General features: G+C 37.3%; 1 protein-coding gene across 1 annotated transcript; it reads left to right on the top strand.

The window, feature by feature from the left end:
• Positions 1-259: 259 nt before the first annotated feature.
• LOC109623122 (COP9 signalosome complex subunit 3) lies at positions 260-27805 on the top strand. The gene is made up of 7 exons (XM_020077605.3): positions 260-755; positions 817-971; positions 1034-1124; positions 1207-1937; positions 2008-2190; positions 27282-27352; positions 27422-27805. The coding sequence occupies exons 1-7, from the start codon at positions 701-703 to the stop codon at positions 27435-27437; spliced, it is 1302 nt and encodes a 433-aa protein (XP_019933164.1). The 5' UTR covers positions 260-700; the 3' UTR covers positions 27438-27805.

The following is a 27805-nucleotide window of genomic DNA, read 5'->3' as shown; positions in this document are numbered from 1 at the left end:
CCGGAAAAATGATGGACGTCATATTTGAATCGACCCCTATTCTCGTTCACACAAGGTGTGAACCTTTTCCTCTAGCATATTCCCTTCTTTTCAACCTACCGTGAGTGCTGGTCACCCGTTTCTTGCGTCATACAAAAGGGCCAACCTGGCGTGCACTGTCAAACTTCGGTGTTTTGAACGGTCATGCAACACGCACACCACCGCGTGGATTTCGACAACATCACGCATCCGCGCGTGTTTGTAGTGGTGTCACCATCAGCGACGAAAGGCCGCCTCCGACGGACGACGACGGGAAATTTTCGCATTCGAATGTCACTTTTCCGCACCTTTCTTGAGCGAGTGTGTTGTGTGTTGTGCGAAACAATAATCCGGAATTTGCAGATAAAATTGCATTCGATCGGTGAATTTGGCACCGCCAGTGTGTTCACGCGTAAAAATAGCATCGGACGGAGGTGTTTTCGTGCCGTGAAAGTTATGCAAAAATAGTTTTTTTCCTCGGTCGAAGTTTGGTGGTTCTCGCAGCTTCCCGTCGCTTTTTCGGCTGACACATTCGGCGGTCAGGTTGTCGGTCGGTTTGGTAGTGTTCGGGTTGTTGGGGTTTGCTAGGTTTCGTAAGTAAGGTTGTTTGTTGTTACGAGGAACGTACCGTTCCGCTCCGCCGTAGACCGTAGGAAGTAGGTAGCGCATATTGTGAGGAATCATGGCATCACCGTTGGAGCATTACGTCAATCACGTCCGGACGATGAGCAATGCCGGTAAATCTGAGTTTGGCTGGGATAGGAATGAATTTGATTACTGAATTCTATTTGTTTGCAGGAAACTTTCGTGAGTTGGTAGAATATTTGCTGGAATCGACAGAGCTGCTGGCCAAGAATGGGAACATCTTGGACAATGTGCTGGAAACGTTGGACATCCAGCAGCATTCGCTGGGGGTGCTGTTTGTGTTGGTTGTCAAGTTCAGCGAACCGAATGTAAGAAAAGTTGGATTTCATTATGTTTTTGGAGAAATGCTAATCTTTTGTTCAATTCACAGAATCACGACGATACCGAGAACGTGTTACGAGTTGTCCGAGAGTTTATAACTTTATGCAATGGAGAGCAGGTCCGATTTGCTACACAACCATGTACGTTTGGTTATAATGTTCAAATAGTCTAATAATATCTTAGCTACAATCACACTTTAATGTTTGCTTTTGTCCCTTGTAGACTTTGAGCTCTGCCACCAGTTTACGTCGGCGCTGGTCAAGAACAAACAGCACACCATCCAGGGCATTCAGGTACTGTCGTTGGCCGTAGAGAAGATCCGAATGTGCGACAACCAGCTGACGCCCGTCCATGCCGATCTGTGCCAACTGTGTCTCAGCGCCAAAGTATTCAGTCCGGCACTGCGTTTCCTGGATGTGGATATCGCCTCGATTTCCACCACCGAAGACAGTAATCACGACACAAAGTACTTCCTGCTCTTCTACTACTACGGTGGAATGATCTACGCGGCGGTCAAAAACTTCGAACGTGCTCTGTACTTCTTCGAGGTGGCCGTCTCCACGCCGGCACTGGCCATGTCCCACATCATGCTGGAATCGTACAAAAAGTACATCCTCATTTCGCTAATACTACACGGGAAGGTCGTGCCGATTCCAAAGTACTCCTCCCAGGTTATCTCGCGGTTTATGAAACCGCTCAGTCACGCGTATCACGATCTGTCCAGTGCGTACAACAGTTCCAACAGCGACGAGGTCCGGAATGTGGTCAACAAGTACCGAGATTCGTTCATTCGCGACACTAACATGGGCCTTGTCAAGCAGGTCATCTCTTCGCTGTACAAGAAGAACATCCAGCGCCTGACAAAGACGTTCCTCACGCTATCCCTGGCCGATGTCGCCAGTCGGGTGCAACTTTCGGGACCAGCCGAAGCCGAGAAGTACATTCTCAACATGGTATAACTACGCTTCTGCCTATCTGATTCAGATAGTTCCGAAAATCTATCATTCAAATCTCTCTTTTCAGATCAAATCAGGTGAAATATTTGCCTCGATCAACCAAAAGGACGGCATGGTGGTGTTCAAGGACGATCCGGAAAAGTACGACAGTCCGGATATGTTCCACCAGGTGCAGCAGGAGATCGGTCGCGTGATGGAACTGAACAAACAGATCATGAAGATGGAGGAGGAAATCATGCTCAACCCAGTGGTAAGTCATAAATTCTAACTTTTTCAACATCGTAAAAATCGGTTTCTCTACTTGAAGTCGTACGCACATGCTACCGTGAGCAGCATAGTTGTCCCATGTTGTATGGGAATCCCTATTAACATGGGACAACTAATGCAGCTCACGGCAGTATGAGACATAAATTGCTTAACTTAGCTTTTAACTCAATTAATCGCCCGTGGATGGTACTCTAGTATCGCCAGGCCAGCTACATTCACACAAGGAACCAATGAGATATCTACCGGGGACTATGCAGGCACCTTCATCAGTGTGTGAGCGTTGGTGATCTTCTATTTTTATGGCGCCTGCCACGTCAGATTGCAGGTCAATGTGGGGATGGGGAAGGAAGTGATGATTGCAATCGATTGTATCCACGAGCAGTCCGAATATACCTCTGCGTATGCACAAATTCATGCGGATATCGGAGTGTTGGTGGGATATGGTTGGCAGAGGGTTCACGCTTTGGTGCGTGGATGCCAGGCGTAAGGCGAAAGATTAGTGTATTTATTACTCTACTCTGAATTTCACAGAACAGCATATGGCTTCTACGAACCATTGACTGCGTGCGTTCGAACTTTTTCGTTACTCGATGAGATATTTGTTTTTGGTGAAAGTTCTAGATGTTTTAAGAGAGTCAAACTCCAGTTTGCTATAGTTTTTAGTTTAAATATTCATCCATGTAGAGTTAAGTCAGATGAATTAATTAAATAAATCAATAAATCAAGAAGCGGTAGCCACTAGACCACTGAGCCCGTCTTTATAAACCGTGTCCCAGGCTATTGAACATTTACTCACGTTTTCAACAACACTTAAAGTTTCATGGCCCAACGCACCTGATCAATACTCCTTGAGTTTCAAAAGATGTTCATGTTATGGACTTACATCCTAAATTGTTCGATTCATATTGACATTATTTCAACGATAATTTCAAAAAAAAATCTTACAGCTATTCGTACATTACTTAAATTACTTAAAGAATTGTTCCCGTAAGATCCGTTTCGTATTCCTTCAGAAATACACTCCAACAATTTTCAGGGTTGGCATACCTGTATGATCTTTGTAGGATACGGAATTCGTTCAGTCAGGCATAGTTCTGGAAAATGATAGATCTAAGGTAGGAGAATAAAAGCGATACAACTAGATATACTGATCTTTTATTGGAAGAATACACAAAGCTGTTAACCGATGTGATAGTCGAACACGAATGAATAAAAGGGACGATTTCCGTCACGCCGTCAGCCAGCGTCGTTGGCGTCGTCAAGGTGCAGTGTGGCCAGAAACATTCTGAATGGCAGCGCACCGCAGATCTATAGATTCCTTTAAATTCCTTCGTTAATTTCTTCAGAGAATCTTCCTGGATTTCATTACATACTCCATCCGGAATTTCAGCAATATTTTAGTGTTTCCAAAGAATTCTTCAAGAGATTCCTTCCAGCGGGAACTGAACATTTATCATAATCGAAATGCACCCATCTTTTTATGTTAAGTGTACAGCCGAATGAATTCGAAGGATCATTAAAAAAAATCTGAAATATCTCTTGAGAATTTGTTGTGGGATTATTGAAGATACATCAAGGAGGCTCTTCAAAAATATTGAATTACAAATTTTGTAATCTATAAAAAATTGTGGCAGATTCTATTTTTAGAAATTCTCGAATAAATTAACAGAGCATTAACAGGGTCGAAATCAACATTTGCCGAAGTTTCTGCACTTGGGCTTGGATTATATCTTCCAGGAAGCTTTGATTTCAGGCATATGGCCGATGTGCTTTGCAGTAATGATTGGAATAGCTGAATGTATAATCAATGGCAAACAATTCCGTAAAAACCAAATCTTCAAGTCGTCTGATATAGTTATACTGATCATGCTGCTGCATAGTATATCGAACATTTGTCGAAGTCATTTATGTGCCGGGAAAATATAATTCCAAGTTGGTGAGAATGTTACAAACTGAGGGAGGGTAATAGGCCCAGTCAGACCCCTGAATGGGTAATGTGGGTTAGTGTATGGGAATGCCATTGAAGGTTTGTAATATTCTTCGAGGCTTTCGAAATCCAACAGGGCGCGTCCCCGGGATGCGGATAGGGGAAAAGGGAGATTTTTCGCATTTGTACTGTAATCAGCCAATGTGATATTATCTCCTATGGTGTTGTAGTGCGAATGAATAATCTTTTTCTATGGGAATTCGAACCTTGTAATGTATTGTTTATTAACTTTAATTTTCTAAGCTTGACAAGGTTTTGAAGACAAACATGAGATGAGAGAATTGCCTAATAGGAAAGTCACATCAGCAAAGCTTTTACATAAAGGGCGAACACGATGAAATTGCCACACAGAAAATATTGTATAACTTTTGATTGCGTTCGCCAAAATAGCTAATTTTTTTACCATGAATAGTATATTATGTGTAGCTAATACCATAAAATTTTCATTAAAATCGGTTGAGTAATGGCGGAGATATCGTTGAAACAAGGAAATTGCCACTTGAGAATCTTGTACAAACAACCATTTTGGAAAATATCACTTTTTTGCCGTTTCAACGCTGGCGCCAAAAATACTGAACCGATTTCAATGAAAATTTTTTTGTACGTAAAGTATGTATGTAGAAGTAGTTTGTCAAAATTTCATTCAATTTGATCATACCGTTAAAAAGTTATAGCCATATATGTCGCACTATATCACAATAAGCAGATGTGGTTTTTGGTATAGTGAAATTCAAACTGCTCTTATTTTGAAAGTACTTAACAAAAATGGCTGAAATTTTCACTGTAAACAGTTTAACACAACAATTTTACACTGTCAAAGTTTTATCAAAATCGGGACAGTGTTACCAGTTTTACAGTCAAAATAGTGCACGCGGAACTAAAAATGGTCAAAAAGTACCTAAAATTTACCTTGAAGCGATTTGAGCTTTGTTTATTTACTAGAAAAAGTACTGAACCGATTTCGATCAAATTTTTACCACTTAATTGATACTATGTTAAGAATATCGAGGGAAATTTTCAAACGTTTTGATGAGGTAACAAAAAAGTTATAGCCTAAGTAATTTTTTGAAATGGGTGTACAAGTTTTCTAAAATCTCATTTTATGATATTGACAATATATGCGCCAATACTCAACCGATTTTAATGAAAATTTTATGGTATTAGCTACACATAATATACTATTCATGGTCAAAAAATTAGCTATTTTGACGAACGCAATCAAAAGTTATACAATATTTTCTGTGTGGCAATTTCATCGTGTTCGCCCTTTATGCAAATGCTATCCATGGGGTCATGTCTAGCAATTAATATGTACGACAATGACTGGTTCTTACCTAGTTTTCCAGAACTGAAGGGACATTTTTCAGGGGTGACTAGCGAGTCGGAGAAAGTAGAAGTTTCCGTTTGATATAATTGAAAAATAAACAATCTGGCGCTTTTTCTTTCTATGACTTGCTTGGCATTTTGTGGATTATTGTTTTTTGGTTTTGGAAGGTATCACTTAACCCTTTATAAGGCAGTGGCAACTATATTGCCACCTACTGTTTGTATTTTTTTCTGTTTTATAACAATTTATTTCGAACTTTTTTTTTTGGTTTACGCTAAATTGGGACTACTAACAACGCCTGGTATTTTTTTGGTACTAAACAAAGCTTTAACAACAATTTAGGAGCCATTTGTAGTCTCAAAAATGGCTAATTTTGACCGCGTGAAGAAAATTAGCTCAAACTTATTGTCAAATTATAGATTTGGTAAATATTTTAAGAAATAATCAAATTCTGGGTTGACATGAGCTGAACTACACAGTTTATATTATGGGTTAAGCCCCAATCCACTCTAAAATCTCTTTTCCGGCTTTTTGTCGAAGTCAAAAGAAGTAAAGTACCCTAAACGGGCAGTGGCAAGAATATTGCCACCAGCGCTGGTGGCCTAAACGGGCAGTGGCAACTATATTGCCACCTAGATTTTTGAGAGTTTCTTTCAAACAAAAATTGTTTTGTGCATGTAATCATGTATATAATCATTTGCATAATAGTATGCGATGGCAACTCTTCTAGTTTTCTCGGCCTTATAAAGGGTTAATGTCTTTCTTCCACGATAAGCATCTTGAGACGATGAACTTTATAGAGAAAAACAAAATACAATACATGGGCGCAGCTAGGGAAATAGTAATCAGGGGCAGCATCTAGAAAAATATACACAAATTTTAGAAAGGAATAGCTCAACAAATTCTCATTTTCCTTCACAAATAAAATGTTAGGAATCTTTCTTTATTGTAAAAAAATATCACACATAGTCGTAGCCAGTAACATGGGTTCATACGGAACATTTAATTTTAAAATCAGTTTACTAACATGCACTATTTATTTTTATATTACCAAATGATCTTCTAAAAATGGGGTGGGAAGCTAGTTCTTGGTGTTCCCCATACCTTTTTCATTTCTTTCACAAATCCTTATGCCCATTTTCGTGTTCAACAAGAATCGCTCAAGATATTTCTCGATGGATACTGGTAGAAACTACCAACAGAGAATATTATTTGAATCATTTCTTAACAACTGCGTACAGCGATGCAAGAAAAACGGTTTCTTAGGAAATACAGGCAATGAATTTCCTATGCATCAAGATAGGCCCATATATTCCTACTGAACTGCAAATAGTCTTTTGGTAAAAAAAAACATTAAAATAACACAAAAAATAGACAAAGTTGAGAAACTACACACTTAATCCTGAATTGCCTGTTCAGCACTTTTTTGACGAAAATAGAACAGCAGAACTATTTCGGTAGCTTCGGTAATCAATTTTACTGAGGCTCAGTATACCAACTGTCAAAACCTGGTGCAAAAGGTAAACAATGCAGTATAGCTGTATACAGCTGTTCTATTTTCGTCAAAAATTTACCGAACACGGTATTCCAAATTAAGTGTGTAGTAATAAGGGGCAACCACTTAAATCAATTACTCATACGGAAGACATAAAGAATGAAAAAAAGTTCAAAATTAAAAAAAAAACTCTTTAAAACTCTTCCAGCAATTCCTACTAGGATTTCTCTAGAAACACCTTCTATGAAATCTCCTGAAGTTCTAGGAATTCCTCCAGAAAATTCATCAAGAACTTTTTGTGGGATCATTCAATGCAATATTCCATGGATTATTCCAGAAGTTCCTCCAGTGATTTCTCCAGGAACATATTCAGAGATTTAATCCAGAAATTTCAGCTGTGATTCGTCAAGAAATTGCAACTGTGGTTCTACCAGCAATTCCTTCTAGGACACCTCCAGAAATTCTTACTGTAATGCCTCCAGTTTTCTCGTGGGATTTCTTCAGGATTTTTTTTCTAGGATTAAGCATGGCAATATTCCGGACATTCTTATAGAAGTTCCTCCGGTGAATTGTCTAGAAATTCCTTCAGAGATTTTATCCAGGGATTCCTCCAGTTATTTATCATGGGATTTCTCCAGGAGCTCCCCGTGGCCTTCCTCCAGAAATTCCAGCATGGTTTCCTCACGTACTATTCCTGTGGTTCTTCCAACTATTCTTGCTTATACTCCTCCAGAAATTCTAACTGTGGTTCTTCAGAAATTCTGCAAGGGGTTCCTCTAGAGCTTTCTTGCTGTGACCCTTCCGGGCAGTCTTCCTGGAATTCTTTTAAAAATTGCTTCGGTTGTTCTGCCAGGGATTTCTTCAAGGACTCATCCAGGAAATCGTCCAGAGATGTTATCCAAGAATTCCTTCAGTTATTTATTCTAACTACCGTACCACTAAGAATGATTTTAGTTATTGCATTTATCCTGGCATTCTTGCTGGAATTTTCCCGGGAAATCTTCCTGAGATTTTTTCATAAACTTCTCCTGTGATTCTTCCAGCAATTCTTCCCATGACTCATCCAGAAACTCTTACTATAATACCTCGCGGCATTATTCTAAGGATTCTCCTGGGATTTATCCTAAAAATCTCTTGCTGGGATGATTTAACGCAATCATTATAGGATTCTGAAATCTCTAGTAGAAGTATTTCGGAGATAATAAGTCTCTGAAATCCCATCCGAACTGGCTGGAGGAATGCTAAAGGAAGTTCCTTGAATATATGCCAAGAGGATTGCCCTACTGGAGGAATCGGTAGGTGTTCTGGAGAAATCCATGGAAGAGTCCCTGAAGGAATCGTTGGAGAATTTTTGGAGGAGTTGCAGGAAGATTGCTCGAAATAATCCAGCAAGAATCCTAGCATTCTATGCCAGGATGGGAATTCCATACACCAGTATAGTGTATTTCGAAAGCCGATGTATTAAGTGTCGCATGACAACATTGAATCATTGGCTCTGGAAACATGATTCCGGAAAATCGGTAAACGGATTCCAAAATACCCAAATATATTCATATGCTACAAGTTTCAAAATCATGAAGCTTGATATGCGTTTATTCATCTTCGAAAAATGGACCGCGGAACCACCGGTACCGATTTCCGTGAAATCCGCATATTGATTCCAAAATGGACAAATTATTTCGAATATCACAAAAATAGCTCAGAATGATATGATGAATTTGAGGTGTCGTATGAGGTACTGAATTATATTCAAAAATTGACCCCGGAAGCGGTTCCTCGAAACATCCATAAAACTGGTTCCAAGGCACTTAAGTGACCGGGTTAAATTTCAGACACATTTTTCTATCATTCTAATTCAATTACGTCTGAAAACTAAACTTTTCTCATATCGAAATTCACTTTTCCCAATATGGACAATTCCAATGACCCTTTATTCCGGAATATCTCCGGAACCAGGTGTTCAATCCAAAAATCCCTATCAAATCCCTAAATTTGAAGGATATGCACTTCTTGTGTTAAAATTTGGTTGAAAAATATTGAAAAACAAAAAGTTATCGCGAAAAGAGTGTTTTTTTGAACTCTTCTTAGGGGTTTTTTACTAACCCTCTAATACCCAAATTTTTGATTTTGATCTAAATATCATTTTTCATCATCTAAAATCGATTTAAACATGTTTTGGAAGATGATTCTTTTTAAATCTCGATTTCGTGAATTTCAGTTTATGATTTTTCTAATTTTTATTTTTGAACATCCCCACAGTTTCATATTTTTCCTGGAAGCCTATTTGGGGTACGGATTTTTCGAGATGAAAACATTTTGAGATTTTATGATTATTGTTGAAATATTTTTATTTTAAATTTTTTTCATAGAAAATTTTATTTTCCGTGTAATTTTATTGAAAATAATTTTAGAGTGTATTCGATTCCCTTAAACTATAAATCTACGATAGAATAATTTGGGAAAAGTTTAAAATATGTTAATTGTTGCGATTCAATACAAAATAAACGATGACTTCTAGAAGGTGACTAAGACATCAAATTTTCAATGATTTTCAAAAAATGTAAATACGCTTTAAAATACACCAAAAACCATTTTGAGATATACAAAACAGTCCTAAATATCAGCCAAAAATATAAAAATTTTGATTTTCCACGAAACAAAAATTACAAAAATGCTCAAACTATACCCCGTCTAAAGGCGGGGTTGGGTATTAGAGGGTTAAAGTCTAACGAAAATTTGACAATCCATTTCAGAGATTTCATAAGAATTTTTCCAGGGATGTTTAATGGAAATCCATCGATGATGCCCTGAGCAATCCTTTCAGGGATCCCTAGATGAATTCTTTCAGGAATCCTTGGAATATAATAGAATTCTTGCAGACGCTATTTCAGGAGCTCATCTTGGTTTCTCACAATACCATGATTTCGGGTGAAATTGATCAGTGGGGTGAAATTGATCGACGCGAGGGCAATTTTTATTTGTCAAAAATAAAGCTTTGAACTTAAAACAATTTGTAGAAAATGACCATCATCCGGATCAAGGGTTATTGAATGATGAGTTTACATGTTTTACAGCTAATTAGTCACATATTTCTGTATTAAATTTAATATTTTCCGAAATTGCGTGTTCGGAAAATTTTAAAGACCCTTTCAAACTTTTGTTACCGTAGCTGTATCGTATATGAAATAAATATTCGAATGAATGCTTATAGCTGCCACGTGTTCGCTAAACCCGAATCCGTCATCAAAAGTTCTATAAATATTGATATTTATACATAAAATTGTACTTTTGATAAAGTAATAACTTGTTTAGTATCAAACTTGCATACTTTTAGGCGTTTTCTTTAGATTTATTAAACTTTAAACATAAATAATTAAGGATTTACTAAACTTGTATAAGTTTTAAAAAGCATTTCGCATTCTGGGGTGGTTAATTCAGCTGGAAAAATATTTTCAGCACTTACAAAGATATTTCACTGACTGATCAATTTCACCCCGAAACTAAAATTTCTGATTTTTTATTTTAAATGATTTTTTTTTATCTGTATTAACGAGATTTTTAGCCCAAGGCTAGTTCATCTCGGGACCCACGCTTTACTTCCCTTCCGAAGGAAGAGCTCACATTTTGTGAGTTTGTCGGGAGTGGGATTCGATCCCAGGTCCTCGGCGTGATAGTCAAGTGTTCTAACCATCACACCAGGTCCGCTCCTTTTAAATGATATTTATTGCAATAAAATGATTTGCAGTAAAAATTTCAACCTCGTTGACTGATGAAATCCATGGCCGTACTTGTTTTAAAGCATTAAGTTTGACCATATCGATAACTATTAAAAAATTAGAAGCCAAAAAACTGTGAAAAGTGACCAATTTCACCCGAAATCACGGTACCCACTGAAATTTCTCCAAAGACTTTATTTAGGGATTTATGATGATTTTTTGCAGAGAATCTAAAAAAAAAAAAAAAGCTCCAGATATTCTCATGGGAATTCTTCTAAGGATCTTTCGGGAGTTTCCTCCAAGCATTATTTTGTAAATCCTATCAGAAAATCATAGTAAAAGAGATTTCATTGGAAGTTTCTCAACAAGTTGCTCAAGCAAGTGGGATTCCATAGTGATTCCGGCTCTGTTGTGCCCATACAGTGAAGAGAATTGTCAGACAAAAGATGCACAAAACAAGCAACAAAGAAAGCGTGGGGATTACTCTTTATTCCATGGGTGAAATCACAGTGATTTTTCAATTGCCTGTTTTCCATGACAAAAACGCTTTTTTCCAATGCTTTTAAAGTCCATGTTATCAGGTTATATTACGGAAAACTATTTAACATCTTTTTCTGACAATATTTGCCTAAAAAGTACGTCGTTGTAATGAATTTCGAAATGGTTCAAATTAAGATTACATTTTGACTAGTTCAAAGTTTGATTTCTTCCAAAATCGAAACTGTTTAATGGTAGATCTTCAACAGCGTTGCAGTGTTTATCGACTCGTAGTTACCACCCGAAAAATCGCAATGCAAGGCTTGAAATCTCTAAACTCGTGCTGCACAATCTTTATCTTATTCTGTTCAAGTTGGGATAAACTTATGTCGTATTGAATGGATTGTCGCAACAAATGCCAGTGATGATTGAATTTTGATTCAGTGTGCCCGTATGGCGCCCAAGCCTCCCAAATAAATGAACAAGTAAAAAAAAATTGGGACTCCATCAGGGATTAAAATAAGGATTCTTTGGCGAAACTACTGCAGAGATTTCTTGAAGAACTTCTCAAAAGAATCGTTCAAGAATCCTTCCAGAGATTTCTTCATAAACTTATCTGAGGGTTCCATTAGCAAATTCCTGCAGGTGCTTATACGAGAATTTCACCTGGAATTCTTAAAGAAACTACCTTTGGGAAATTTGTTGAAAAATTCCTAGAATGATTTTTCTAGGAATTCTGCGATTAATACTCTCAGCTTATAGCAATTTATACAAGAAATTTCATCGAGGATTTCTTAAGGAATTTCATTGTAATGTTTTAGAGATTCTCTGACAAATTTCTTAAGTAATTTGCAGAATTCTTCTTAAGATTTGTTCAAAAATTCATCCAATAGTTTTTTTTTGTGAACTTGTCTAGGTATTCCACCGATTTTTTCAACTATTCTTTGCTGAAGTTTTACACTAATTACATGTTGTTTTAGCAATTCGTAGGAGAATACATCAAAAGATATTTTTTGGGCAGCCATTCAGGCATTTTTTCGGTATACTGATTTAAAAAATCATTAGAAATCTCTACAGGGATATTTTGGGTAATTTATCCAGATACTTTATTACGGAATTAACCCAATGATTCTATCATATTCCGAAGAATAAGCATCAGTTGAAATTTACAAAAAAAAAGAAATAAAAAAATTACATTTTCTAGAAATTATTTTGGTATTTTTGAATACTACCTTTAGGAAATCCTAGAAAAATTTCTCAAGGGTGTCAGTATGAATTCTTACAGAATTTCTATCGGTAGTTTTTTTTTTCAAAGTACTACAACAAGAAGTTCTGCAGGGATTTGTCGAAGCATTTTAGATAATCTTTCCTGGAAATTGAGGAATCTTAGGAGAATTTCTCCTGAGACTCAACGGATTCGTTGCAGAATTGCAGCAGAGATTCCTTGAGGATCATTTTTTTATTATTTCTATCGGGAGTTCCCCGAGTAATTTCAACGTGAATTTCTTCAGAGATTTTTAAATGAATTTCTCCATACGTCCTAAGGAATTGTACAAAGGATTTTTTTTCAGAGATTCCTTCAGAAATGCATGAATTGGTTACATATCTATTTATCTCATTGCATGTTTCTGTAGGGATTGCATAGGCCATTTCCCCTGGAATACCTCAGTGAATTTCTTGAGGTATTCGTTGGGGGATACCACCATGAGGAATTCTTCCAGGCAGTCTTTGAGAAATCTCTCCATCAAGTCATGGGACATTTCTCAAAAAAGTCCATCTTAAATTGTTCGAGAGGTTCTTGAGAGATCCTTCTTACCGAATTTCTCCTGGCATATTATCGAAAATTCTTTTAAGATTATTTGAGTCATTTCTCCAGTGATTCCTTCAGGATTTCATCCACGGATTTCATTAGCTGTACGGATGATTTCTCCAAAATCTCGGAAGCAAACCAGCTATTTTGCGTTTGGTAAGCTTTAAGCTGAAAATAATTTATATTTAATAATTTGTTCACACTTCTCTACGTTACATCTTACAATTTTTGGTGAACCTTGGCAATGTAATTCAAAGTACAGTATAATGTTTTTTCGACCGTCACTGTTGGGTTTGATCTGCGTGTAAAGGGTAGCCTTAAGGTTAGATTTGAGGTTTTATATCATAATTTTACATACTCACGGTCGATTTTCATTACTGGTGTCTGTCTTCATTGTACGAAGAGTATAATTAAGAAAAGTAGTTTTAGTTGCACGTAAACCTAGATTTAAGATCAATTCAATTACTATAAGGCAATTCATTCTCACTCGTTTGTTTACCTGTGCACGTAAATAATTACTTTAATTTTAGGAAGATTTGAACCAGTTAGCACTGATCCGCACTGATCTAACTGATGAAATGATGTTGCGTTATTTAAACTAAGAAGAGAAATGAATTTAACAGTTAAAGAATAGTTATTTTAAATATTAGAAATAAAAGGTACCGAAAAGTATGTCACAATCTCACTTTAGATTTTTAGATTTCTATTGTGTTCTTATTTTCTAGTTTGTTGACGTCTGGTCATTTGGTGGTCATTGTATTCGCCGCATCGTAGTGTGCGGCTATCGGTGGCGTGGTTTGCTGATGGACCACAAGTAATTGCCTCATCGGCCACAATGACACAGTGGTGGGGATCCGCATCGTAACACATTAGCAATTTATTCCTACAATAGTTTCTTTGAGAGTTTCTCTGAGAACATCATTCAAGAATAGTTTTGGGAATGCTTCGATGATTCCACTAGAATTTTATTCTGAAATTCTCTCAAAGGATGAATTTTAATAATGAATTCATTCAATTGTGTATTATCAATTATGTATTATCTTAACCTCGAAAGGAAAAAAAAAACAAATTCATTATTTTTTTAAGTATCGTGGCCTTAACAACGTGTGATATTTTCCTCTAAATTCTTAGATTTTTATTTGTGAAGAAAATTGAGAATTTATTGAGAATTGTGTGTGTTTTTTTTTCTAGAAACTTTCCCTTATAACTATTACAACTTATAAGTATTCCTAGCTCCGCCTATGTATTGTATTTTGTTTTTCCCTATAAAGTTCATCGTCTCAAGATGCTTATCGTGGAAGAAAGACATTAACCTGCGAAGCGGCAACTTTTGAGAAATATTTAAAGTCACTTTCTCCCCCCCCCCCTTTATTATTTCCTTACTACGACTATGCCTAATCCTTTCAAGGTGGGTTCTGGTGGCTTACAGTGGTAAAAAAAAAGAAAGAATAAATTTAGATTTGATGACTGAGAAATTAGTATGGAATATTGATTATGTGTACTGATTAAGGAACTCAATTTCTGTGCCCCTTGCGAGCCCATATCACTGGCTACGCCTATGTGTGATATTTTTCTCGATAGTGCAAGATTCTTAGCTTCTAATTGGCGCAAGAAAATTGATTATTTGTTACTTTATGGTCAAGTTATGATTTTTTGAAATTTTTGGAAGATTTTGAAAGAATTGCCCCTTATTACTGTTTTTCCTAGCTCCGCCCATGATTTGCATTTTTTCTTGGAAGTACCTCACCTGAAGATTCTGACCGTGAAAGAAAATCATGATTTGCTTGCAAAACGGGGCTGATATAATTTTTTATATGTTTGGCGAACACATGAATGGGGTGCCCCCCATTTGCCCTTATCCTTGCTACGACTATGTTCGATATTTTTTCTAGCAAGGTGAGTGTTGGCGGTTTCCAATTAAGGAAGAAAATTGTAATTATGTGGATTAACAGCAAAGATATAAGCATTTGAATTAGTGTAACGCTGTTTTTATGGAGGTGCCCCTCTTTGAAGAGCCCCTTTTTATCGTTTTTCCTAGCTACGACTATGTATGAAAAATTATTATGAAAGCTGAGGCCCCAAGGTTTTCGGCAATATAAAAATTTTTACATTTAGGTTTAAAACGAAGCAGATATGATGTTTCTAAAAATTAGTGTAACGGTGTTTTGTAGGCACAGTCTTCTGAGGCTATTTTTTTAGCACCGCCGCCTGAGAGTTAATGTCAGTTATCCATGCAGATATCAATATTCATTCACTTCATTGACCATTGTTTATTACAAATATATGTGATATTGTGGATTTACCGGCTACTTGTATTTCACCGGTTACTTAAAAAGCCGTTTTCATTTTTTTTATCTGTATTAACGAGATTTTTAGCCCTGGGCTAGTCTATCTCGGGACCCACGCTTTACTTCCCTTCCGACGGAAGAACTCACATTTGTGAGTTTGTCGGGAGTGGGATTCGATCCTAGGCCCTCGGCGTGATATCCCAACAAACATTTTCAGCGCTATAAGCTTCAGTCATTTGCTTTCTGTTGTGTAACCATCGAGTAAAAGCAGTCAACGCTGAATAAAAGGAAAGCTAGTCAAATATAAATCATAAGCTAATACACGACTGCAAAACAAGCACCATACAGCTACCAAACTCGGTTTTCAGAAATCCATTGCTTGTCACTGGGGCTGCCTTTACTCTACCCTATTCCAACTCCGGGAGATTTCCCGGAAGATGTGAAAACTTGAACACATCGAATAGGAGTCCCCACTAACAAAACAGCTGCTACTATACAGTACAATTCATTATACTGACAAATCCCCAAACCAGCAGCGCTTTAAAGGCAGTGTTGTATCTCGCACCGGCAGCAGCGGCGCAAACGTAGGCTCTACCTCATCCAAGCAAGCGTGCGTTCTATTCATTCACACTGCGCATTGTGTGCTTGAATCGTCAGCCCGACGACACGGTAGGCTCCGTACATGCAGCATTTAGCGCACTGCGGTGCGCGCGGGAATAGATTTAATTGTATTTTGTTCATCTCCGTACTTTGTGTCGCCTATAAAAGGCAACAGCGATTTGTATATAGGCTATAAGTTTTCTCGTTCCCCATCGAGCAGACACGCCGTCTGTCTCGATGGCAAATATAATTTGAATTCGGTAAAAGTTTGTTCTTCGTCGCCGCCTGGAGCCCCCCCCCCCCCTTCCACCATTCAACCCTAGACGAAACATGGTGCCGTGACCAGGATTGGCCGCCAGGGAGCGACCGCGAACCGACCATTCCCAGGACCGATCGCAAGGGAGCGATCGAGGACAACATCTTCCGACGGGACCCAGGAAAGAACGACGAAGGCACCGGACCAATCCATCCTCCGGACAGGCATGTCCCCCCGAGCCGGCGAGCTCACTCAAGCAACACACGGACCGGCGTGTCCATTTCACGGATCGGCGAATCCTCCATACGGACCAGTGCAAGTTCCATCCGCACCCGTATCAAATTCCGGACCGGCGTGTCCACATCAAGCCAAACCATCCACCCTCCGGACCGGCGCGTCCACATTCGGACTAGTGGCATCTAGTTCGACGGCCCATCCATCCATCCCACTGGTCGAATCATCTGGTAATTCCTTCCACCGGCGCGTGGATCCTCCGAAGCTAGTTCTTCATCTCCGATTCGGTCATTGGCAGCATCCACTGGCAACCGGGAATTCCGGCCTTCCACTCGGCGTAGTCAGGCCAAGCTGCAGTTCAACGCAGCAGGAACCTCCCAACGACCAGCGTCATCAACCAACCAATTCCAAACGGACAACGTCAGCAAACAACAGGTGCATCAATCAACGGCCGACTATTCCATCCAGTATCAGTCGTCGACGCACCACCGATCGGCTTGCAGGAGCATCGACGACACCGATCATCCATCCGATCAAGAGCATCCAAGCGAGCTGCGCAGGAACCTTACTTGAATTAAAAACGAAAATTTATTTCGTTTTGAGGCGCCGGGATGTTGTATCTCGCACCGGCAGCAGCGGCGCAAACGTAGGCTCTACCTCATCCAAGCAAGCGTGCGTTCTATTCATTCACACTGCGCATTGTGTGCTTGAATCGTCAGCCCGACGACACGGTAGGCTCCGTACATGCAGCATTTAGCGCACTGCGGTGCGCGCGGGAATAGATTTAATTGTATTTTGTTCATCTCCGTACTTTGTGTCGCCTATAAAAGGCAACAGCGATTTGTATATAGGCTATAAGTTTTCTCGTTCCCCATCGAGCAGACACGCCGTCTGTCTCGATGGCAAATATAATTTGAATTCGGTAAAAGTTTGTTCTTCGTCGCCGCCTGGAGCCCCCCCCCCCCCCTTCCACCATTCAACCCTAGACGAAACAGGCAGTTATGCGATTTAATTACGGCTAGAAGCTGTAATAAAGAAACTGTTGGTTTACCAACACGGCTTGTCGGATGTAAACATTACTGTCAAAACAAACTTTGAGCGGTAATATAGCTACTACACAAATACTTTACAGCTATTCATCTCTGTGCTGTAAAATTATTTGGGTTGCTTTTATTGCACTTTAAGGACAAACGTCTTGAAATCCCGCTTCAAGAGTGCATGAGAGCTTAAAACGCACAAATCTCAAAAAGCAAGCTTCAAACAACAGTTCATTTTATTATTATGTGCTCACTTGTAATAAGCTTAAAATAAGAAGATCAAATGCGCTGGTTTTGTTTACGAAGAGATTTGTGCCCTCGAAATCGTGAGTAGGTGCCAAAGTCGCCCATTGTGGCGGCCATCTTGGGATTCTAACAAGTCTGTCCTTAATCCAATCCGGAAGATGTACAAATCGAATAAGAGTCCCTGCCAATAAAACAGCTGCTTTTATACAATACGTTTTGTAATGTTGCCAACTACACAAAACAGCAGCGCTTCGTAGCTGCTTAAAGAACACTCTTTCAGCTAGCAGCTGTGGCGAAGAACCTGTTGGCGCAACCACACAGCTTGTTCAATGTAAACATTATTGCGTTTGACGTTTCACAAGCTTTTGCGGCAAGATGAAGTTGGGTAAGGTTTCTTGTGGCACAATTATGAAGCCTTGTCTGGATTAAAACAAAACGGGCTATTTTCTGTTCTATTTATATATAGCAGTGCGGTAGCGAGGGCATCATCGGGACCAGTGGATACGGAAATCGGGAGTTCAATTCCAAGTAGCGGCAAGTACTTTAATTATTCAATTTTAAAAGCAAAAATGGCAGTTCCACATGTATTGCGTTACGGTATCTATAACCTAATTATTTTTATTTGTTTAATTTGGGGTTGCCGTATAACCAGCGGCGTCATGGTCGCGATTTTTTCCGCAGTCAAGTTCGCAGATTGTGAACAATCCTCGGTACCCACTTTACGTAATTTATGTATAGTCCCTTACTGTCAGAGCTGTCAGATCGGTGTACAGGGTGGCCACCCAGTCGGGAATTTCGGGAAAACCGGGAAAAGCTCGGGAATTCGAAACTACCGGGAAAAAGTCGGGAAAACCTCGGGAATTGTTGCTAGCCACCGGGAATTTCCAGAATTCCAAAATGTGTACAGTCTCCAGAAGCATAAGTACGAGAATCTGTAGGAAATGCAGTCAACAACTGTTGAACTATAGAACTTAGTGGATGAACTGGCGTAAAAACCATTCTTGGAAATTAATATCTTGTCGTCGAGTCATGACAATTAAAGTTAATCATAGTGATGTTACCTAACATCACAATTTGAACAATTTCAAAGATATTCTAGAGAATATTCTGGTGGAAAGACTGGTTGAGACACATTCGAATATTTATAGATTCATATGTCACTTATGCATTTCAGGATGTAACATGTTCCAGTAAACATCAAGCATCCTATAAAAGTTTTTTTAAAACATAACAAAAATTATTACTTTTTTTCTAAAAAATATTCATGTACAATCTCTAGGAGAATACTACGAAAAGTCTTTGAGAAATTTGGATAGGATGCTGATAAAATTTTAAATGAATGAATGAATTGCCTCAAGAATAAATTAAAATTAAAAATTATGAAAATCTGTATGAGTGATCCTGGTGAAAACAATCTTACAATTTAAAAATTGTTAGTGAAACAATTGAGAGAATATTTAAAGGGATTTTAGTATCTGATGGAATTCCTCAAAGCATGCCTATTGTAGTTCATAAAAGTATTTCTAATATTTTGTTTGAAAGATTTCTGTTGTTTTTCATGAAGGTCTTAGATGTACTCATTTGTTGAACTTGTAAAAAAAAATGTTAGGAGAAAACCGGAGTGAGTTATCGGCAAAATGCCTTTTTGATGAAGCTTTAGCGTAAGTCCCTGATAAAACTCCTGGTTCAGCAAATTCTCGAGAATTTTAAGTATTCGTAGTTTCTGGTTAAAATACCAATTGAAATTCTCGCGAGAGTTCCAGTGAGCATTCAAAAGAATCTGGAGGAATATAGTTGTATGATTTATGGAAATAAATAATTCCCAAATAATGAATCTGTCTCTACATTTTGGGGGAAATACTTTCTCAAAAACTAATCTTTCAGGAATTCCTGGAGAAATTCCTGACATATCTGAAAATGTGATTAGAAAAAAATTAAATCTCTGGGAACTTCATATTGCAATCGCTGATGAAATAACTGAACGCTAGACGATTATCAGACAAAATCTAAGATTTCTTTGATCTCTCAAATTTCTCCTAGAATTAACAATTTCAGCCTAAGTAATCTGCCTGAGTTTCTGCAGTAGCCATTTACGCTACCAAAATAAAGTTCGTCACTGGTTTTCTATTAAAATATCTTGCAAATCATCATCAAAAATACTACACTTAAGATTACCGTAGAAATCGTTTCCAAAATTCTTTCACGAGTAATCTATCCAGATATTCCACTAGAAGTTCATTCGGAATATTTTTTTCTGGGCATTTTGTTATTGCCTATTAGTTTCCCAAACGAACTTACCAATAATTTCTTAGAAGAGATTTTTGGAATATTACTAAGAAATCCACAAATAATAAGTTCGTAAATCATATAATCATAGTGTATTCTGTGAGAATTTCGACCTCCCAGGATTATCTTTCATTATATTTGCTTAAACAACTGCATAATTTGTACTAGTTGGTTATCTATGAACTTAAGGAATCTTTAATGAAAATGTCGTAACTTCAATACCCATAATTGGATACGAGACAAACAACACATAACTTATTTTCAAGTTCATATGAATACTATGTTAAATCCAAGGATAGTCAATATTATTTCTCTGATTTTTTTTTCTTAGTAAATTACGTTTAATTTTCACTGTAAATCATTCTATTTTAGAATCGGGAAAAATTTCAAAAAGCTATCGGGAAAACCGGGAAAAACTCGGGAATTTAATTTGCCGCTCTGAGTGGCCACCCTGGGTGTAACACGCTAAATATAATTTACACAAATGGCAATTTACACGGAAAAAAATACACGGTTATGAATATTTATTGGGTACCGGACTGGACACAGAAAATTTAATGGTTTTCTTTGGTACATCGAGGTCTTGAAATTAGTCTATGGTATAACTTTTATCTAACAACTGTGAAAAGGCTGAAAAAGCGGCTTCTCAAGATGTTATTCATTTAGTGATTACATAGGAGCCGATAGAAGAGCTATGACTTGCTGGCATAATAGCTGCTCGCACAGCATATACATGTGGATTAAGTTCGCCAGATTCATTGGTATAGGGCTTGCATAGAAGCTTCCATCCATATGTACAACACAGTAACTCAGCATCAAGCCGTATTGAGGACGCTTTGTTGTCGTTTACATTCACAATAAATGTTAGTTGGGTAGTCACGTGTTCTAACAATCCAACCAGGTCCGCTCCCCAACCGCCGTTTTCATATTAAAGTCAATTTGATTGTCAAAACAAGAATGTCATTGAATAGCTGGTGGCAACGAGGACTCGTGCATTTATTAAAAATGTTAAAACACATTTATGCAATTCAGTATCATAATTTCTATTTTATAGAACTCATTTTTTTTTTTTTTTTTTTTTTTTTATTTTTTTTTTTTTTTTTTTTTAAAGAGTGGCCAGGTGGAGCTGCAGGACAGCTGAAAGCAAAGCCTGGACCCTTTCCCTACTTTCCCCCTACTATGACCAATACTCACGATGGACTAGACGATGTCGTCAACTTGAGCAAAGTGTGCAGTGTTTAGTATTGGGTCGTAGTAGTTATCAAAAAATAAGTGTCGCTTCCCATCCCACCCGTATTTTGTGGAAGCTCTAAAAATGTAATGTTTTGATACTTTTGAAGACTACTCAGTGACAATTATCAGAACTAGCGTTTTTAGCCGGTATGGGCAACTAGTTTTTCTGACATCATCTCCAAACAATAATCAAAAAATATCCCAAATTACATTGTGCATTCTGAAAGTTATTTCAAGTTAAATACCAATTTTGTTATGATGAACCGATGTTGGTCATCTACAGCACTGGAATCATCTTCAAATAACTCTCTTTTTGAGCTTCCATTCGATGTTGTGGACAGAACACTTATCAGTCGAACGCCTTAAATGTTAATATACAGTTAATGTATCTTATGTCGTCGCTAGTCGTCTTTTGCTTCTCTGTGTTCATCTCTTGTATCCCTATGAAGTCTGAATTATCCTTATGTCCACCGTATCACAACATAGTTTATATTGCATTCAAATTACTACAGTTTTCCATGTTTCTAGATCCTGACAAAAGAACAAGATTAAGTTTTAATTCTGATCACACCATTGTTTAAAGCAACATAACTCCTGCTCTTTTGCTTTTATTGTCATAATATCGTCTAAGTAAGGTCGTAAGGCAAGGTCGGTTAGTTGGTTATTGTATTAGCAATTAAAACTAATACAGATCATTCATCAACTATGGTGTACTCATCCCTAACGGAATCTATAAAAATGAGAAATTAACTCATTTTAAAATAATGATTTTCTTCATAATCTTCTAATAGCAAGTAATTTGAATGTTAACATAAAAGCTTCAACTGTAAGCAAACTTGTCTTATTTTTATAATGCCAACTACATTGAAAACGTCAACGTATAGAACCTGTCACGATGTCAACCTAGTCAAGTAGTGAACCATTTCTGTCGAATTTAGTCAAGTCGCGACGTTCCGGCGTCAAAAATCCGTCTTACACGTGACCAGTGAATCTATTTGATGGTTAATCACACGTTGGAAACAGAATAGTTATGTTCTTACCTTAGGTGTTTTTATGATTTTTACTCACGATTCCTCTTCATTCGATTCCGCTGTTTATGATGCATGGTGTTTTGCCTTCGGGCGTGGTGATAGAAATACTCGGAGTAGTTATTTTGCTCATGTAAAAGGAAGGGAAAAGAAAAGAAGGAAAGTAAAGGATATGATTAGTAGTTGTTATTCAGTACAGTAGTTTGAGAGGCTGTGGTGATACACTGGGTTCAGTTTATATATGGCTGGTCGATTCGCAACACGAAAATATATAACGTTGAGCACATAGTGGGTGAGGTGCGATGCAAAGAGATAAGAGATCGGATAAGCGTCGAAGCACACTCTGTGGAAACTATATGCAGAACGCATGAACCGTACATAGGGGCTGTCCATAAACCACGTGGTCATTTTTTTGGGACTTTTTTAATAAAAATTTATCATACTGTCTATCGATCGCCATGTAAAATAACATATTTCGTTGCATATAAAATAGTATTCCATCAAATCGTTTAAGTTTTTTTACAGCATAATTTTGTTATTGTATGTGATAAGAAAACATTTTATTTTCTTTGTTCGGGATTTAAATTAAGTAATCAATGTTTGATATGGTCGTTTGTTCAGTGCATGTTATTCATGTGCAAGTTAGAAAGTTTAAGATTTTATGGTATTCAACTTAATTGCAAAAAGGATTCTGATTGAAAGGTTTTGCTTCTTTCTTTGTCAGGCAAAACTAGATCCCTTAACGAAAAGAGTGTGACATCGATTTCGATTGATATTCTTTTACCTAATATATGATGAATATTGTGTACTTATTAGAGACATCTTTCTCGTAGATATCGCCGAAAATTTTGTAATAAAAAAACTATACCCTTAAATAATACATACCGTAAACCGGGGTCAAATTGATCTCCGGGTCGAAATTGATCAGCCGTTTTCCAGTTAGATTAAACATACCTTAGTTATTGTCCTGTCATGTATCGTGCTGTAAGAGTCAGATACTAAACGATATTTATAAGAAAACTATTGGAAATGTGCTTTATCTAACGGAAAAACGTCTGATCAATTTCGACCCGGAGATCAATTTCCCTGGGCAAAGTCACAACCTTGTGATCAGCTTGATTGCTGTCAGGTCTCGGGGCTTAACTGTATCTTTACTCTACAGAGAAAGATGAACACTCGTGGTGCCAACAAGAACCGATACTTTTCGTGATCAAATCAAAAAGCGTTACAGTCCTTTTTTGTTGTTTTTGATATATTTGATTTCTATTTGCAGTTGATACACAAAATGTCCTTCTATTTTTTGACATTATTAACCAAGCTCCCTAGCTTTGAAGACACAAGAACAACAAGAACTAGCATAAACGGTTCACTGAAAATCAAGCACCATATCGTTAAACTTGTTCATTTTTGTGAAAATACGTAAAGGTAAATAACGTTGACCATTTAATTAACAACACATTCTTTCACAGCTCAACACGCAAAATCAATCCCCCACCTTTCCTCATCCTTAAGGCCACGCAAAACTTAAAAGCCGCATGGCTAAAGAGGTTGCAATGCCTACTCCCAAATTTCACGGTGTATTATGGACGATGTGAGTCCTCGGACTTGCATTGGAGACTTGGCCCCATGACCCCCTTGTGCATCAATAAAATAAAATAAAAAATCAATTTCGACCCGGAGATCAATTTGACCCCGGGTTACGGTACTTGCCGAATTTTTGTTTCTTTTTGCCGAGGTCAGCACAATCAGGTAATGTTTCAATGCCGAAAATCAGTATAAAGTCTCATATTGATTTAAATTGAAATCAACACTCAGATAGCCTAGTCCGGAAAGTAAAAATATGTGTATACATAAAGACATCACTCACGCGGATATAATTACATTTTATACATTCTTTTCTCAAATAATTAATTCAATAATCTCAATTTTGTACAGTTACACCAGATTTTTTTTTTTGAACTGGTCGGTTTTTGCTATGGGGCACGTTCGGTGTAGTACTAGATTTGTAGTAATGAGCTGAATTTTAGTATGGTGAGAAGGTCAATTCTCCATTTCTGCAATGAAATGGCCCAAAAAGCGTGGGTATTATGATTCCTTGCCTAATTTGATGCTGTTTGAGCAAAACTTTGGATAACATGTTGTTTATGTTGCAAGAAATGCAGAAAACAACAACACTGTTGCCCAAAGTTTTGCTCATACAGCATTAAATTAGGCAAGGAATCATAATACCCACGCTTTTCGGACCATTTCATTGCAGAAATGGAGAATTGACCTTCTCACCATACAAAAATTCAGCTCATTACTACAAATCTAGTACTACACCGAACGTGCCCCATAGCAAAAACCGACCAGTTCAAAAAAAAAATCTGGTGTAACCGATCTGTTCTATTGCAACAGGATCAAAACTGACTAAGCTATAGTAAAAAAAACGGCTCGCTCAAAACAAAAAGCGGGTGCATTTTATCTTTCCGCTCTTATAGATGAAACGATCATTTCACTACCCACATCCAAAGAAGCACTTCATCGATCAAATCACGCGAGTCATTGATGCGCATGAAATAGGCGAAAAAGGATGTGAAAACAACATGCGCACCCTCATTGAAAACCTCATGCACTATGGCCTATCAAACATCCCTCTTCTTATCTCATAATTTATCGCATCCGATCGCATCTCACCTTACCCACTATGGGCACAGCCTAACAATCCAGTGTATTCACTCAATGGCTATTCAGAATGGTTCCACGGACATGGATAGCAAATCATTAAATTTTGTAACATATCGGATGTGTTTTTAAAATAGTTCGTTTATGTAATGTAAGGTACCCCGGGGCAAGTGGGACCTAAAAAAATGCTAGTTTAGTTTTGTCAAGCCAAAAAATTTCAAACATTAATAATTTTATAATTTCAATGGTTTTTAAGACATTGTTGGTATATTTCTTCGCATTAACGGGCATTATTTTTTTTTTTTTTACATTCTGTATATTATGCATATAATGAAAAGTGGAGCAGATCTTCATTTACTCCGTATCATGGGGCAAGTGGGACCTATTCGGAATGTTTATACAAATGGTTTAATATAGTTGCTGCTTATACGTAAGGAAGCATAAATTATAAATATCTTATATGAATAACTATGTTTAGCGAGTTATGTTGGAAGAGTTTTGGGTATCGTGCATAAATTACGTAACACATATAATGACAAATCACTGAGAAAATAAATGATTTAACTCTAGCAGCTCCTGCAAAACAAATTGATTTTTTTTAAACAAAAAGCGTCATAAAGTTAAATGCCGAAAGATTTCCAAACTTGCTTTTCATATTACATAGTTGATGAATCTTGCCAAAAGATTTTTCAAGATTTACAGATGTTACGTTTTCCCTTGCATAATTTTACGATCATTAAATAAATAATTTTAATTCGTGAACTTTGAATAAGTCGTTTTCCAATTTTTTCATACTGTTCCTTAAAACTCAGAAAACTCATTATACAGCGAAAAACGAAAAAATAATAGAATTTGCTTAGACGAAATATGAAAAATAGATGGTTTCGAAACAAACCATGTTTTACCCAAGACTTTACCATTTCAAACAGCTGTATCATCAGAATAAACGAAATTAAGTATAATTAAATGATGGATTACTTACGGTGCCGATTTTTACATCACTTTTGTGTAAATTTCGACTTAGGCTGAAGAAAGCGAGATCAAACTATGAAAATGTGTAAGTTTACTCTCATAGGTCTCACTTGCCCCAGATGCTAAAATGCACTGGGGTAAGTGAGAGCAGTTATCTAAAGGTAAAAAGTGAAAATAAATTACAGCTTTTTCGCTTAAAATAATTTGCAAGCACTCCAAATATTATCCTAAAACCGAAAAAGTTTTACTTTATTTGTTATTCAATTTTAAAACGATGAATGTAGTAGAGTACGTTAATCTCACTAAGTGAATTAAAAATTACATATGAACAACTATAACATATATGGTCCTTTTATGGTGAGAACAATAACAATTTTTGAATTCAAAGTATACGTTGGTGTGATACTTATGTTTTCCATGAAGAATGTTTACCTTAAAAATAAAAGATAAAAAAATTATAGCTTTAGGTCTCACATGCCCCGGATTCTCACTTGCCCCGGGGTACCTTACCCTTTCCATAAAGTACGAAAACACGCGATCGCGAGATAATGATTTACATCCCATCTTCAAGGGATCACTACAAGCTCAATGCATCATTCTAGCACTTTAGAATATCAGCGTTGATGAAGCTGTTCAAATATTACGTAACATGCTTAGGAAAGATTAGATTTTAATTACACAAAATAAATAACATTACATAATCTTTCAACAACCTCTTACTTGTTCTCCCAAGAATCCTGCCTCGACCGAGTTGGCAGGACGCTGCCCAAACCCTCTCTGAACTGAAGGGCAGGGAATTTCTATTTTATAGTACTCATTTCAGTATCATAATGACCAACTTTTTCGTACCGGTTCATTATGCAACTGAAATGAGTTGCATAATGAAAAATAGTAGCATAATGTTCATTATGCAACTCATTTGAGTTGCATTATGAACATTATGCAACTCAAATGAGTTGTATAATGAAAAAAACATTGCATAAAATTTTGTATGGAACTCGTTGCAAAACTCGATTTTTTCAGCACTCTTCGTATTTATCCAACTCGGCAAGCCTCGTTGGATAAATGTACGACTCGTGCTGAAAAAAATCAACTTTTTGCAACTCGTTACATAAACAACTATTTTAAGTCCCTCTTTTTATAAAACGGCTACTTTTGGAACGGCTTCTTAAGTAACCAGTGGAATACAAGTAGCCGGTAAATCCACAATACTTATCATGCTGAAACATAAATTCCCTTTTTGTTTCCTGGGATTTCTCGTACTTTCTTGGTAGTGCTACGGACCCACAATAGAAAGTAAAATAGATAATAGATAGAAAGATAAATAGATAATAGATAGAAAGTAAAATAGATAATAGATAGAAAGTAAAATAGATAATCTGACTTAATCATTTATTCGGGATTTTATTTTCTTCCAGTACGTCAAAAAATCGATGGGTAATCAAGATGACGAGGTACTCGGTGGTCAACATTCGAAGTCGTTCGCTGGGTAAGTATCGTTTTTGGGACTAGAACCTTTAAGTGAAATTTTTCGACAAAAAAAATTTTCCCTTTGCAGCGACCCCACCGAATAATGCAACCAGCGGGTGGACTCAACCCAAACGACTGACAACCCAGGAAGCTAGCAGTAGCCGTAGCATCAGCAGAAGCAACAAAAAACCATTTAGCCAGTAGTGTAGCTAAGTAGCAAAACAAGAACGACGTCATCATTAGAGCAGTCGCACGTGCCACAACCATGCCGTGAAACATGTGGTAAGCACCTTAACAAAACGATCAATTGCTACACCTAAGAGCTACGCGCGCAGATAAGAAGAAATCGAAAACAAATTAATGGAAAATCCAGTCATACTGAAAACTATCCCACATTCACTCAAAGAGAAGAAAAATCAATAAGAATCGCATCGAAAATACTGGAAAATAAAGAAACCCTAGTTACAATTGA

This window comes from Aedes albopictus, chromosome 2 (genome assembly GCF_035046485.1).
Source record: "Aedes albopictus strain Foshan chromosome 2, AalbF5, whole genome shotgun sequence".
Lineage (NCBI taxonomy): Eukaryota > Metazoa > Arthropoda > Insecta > Diptera > Culicidae > Aedes > Aedes albopictus.
This window is presented reverse-complemented; position numbering and strand designations above follow the sequence as displayed.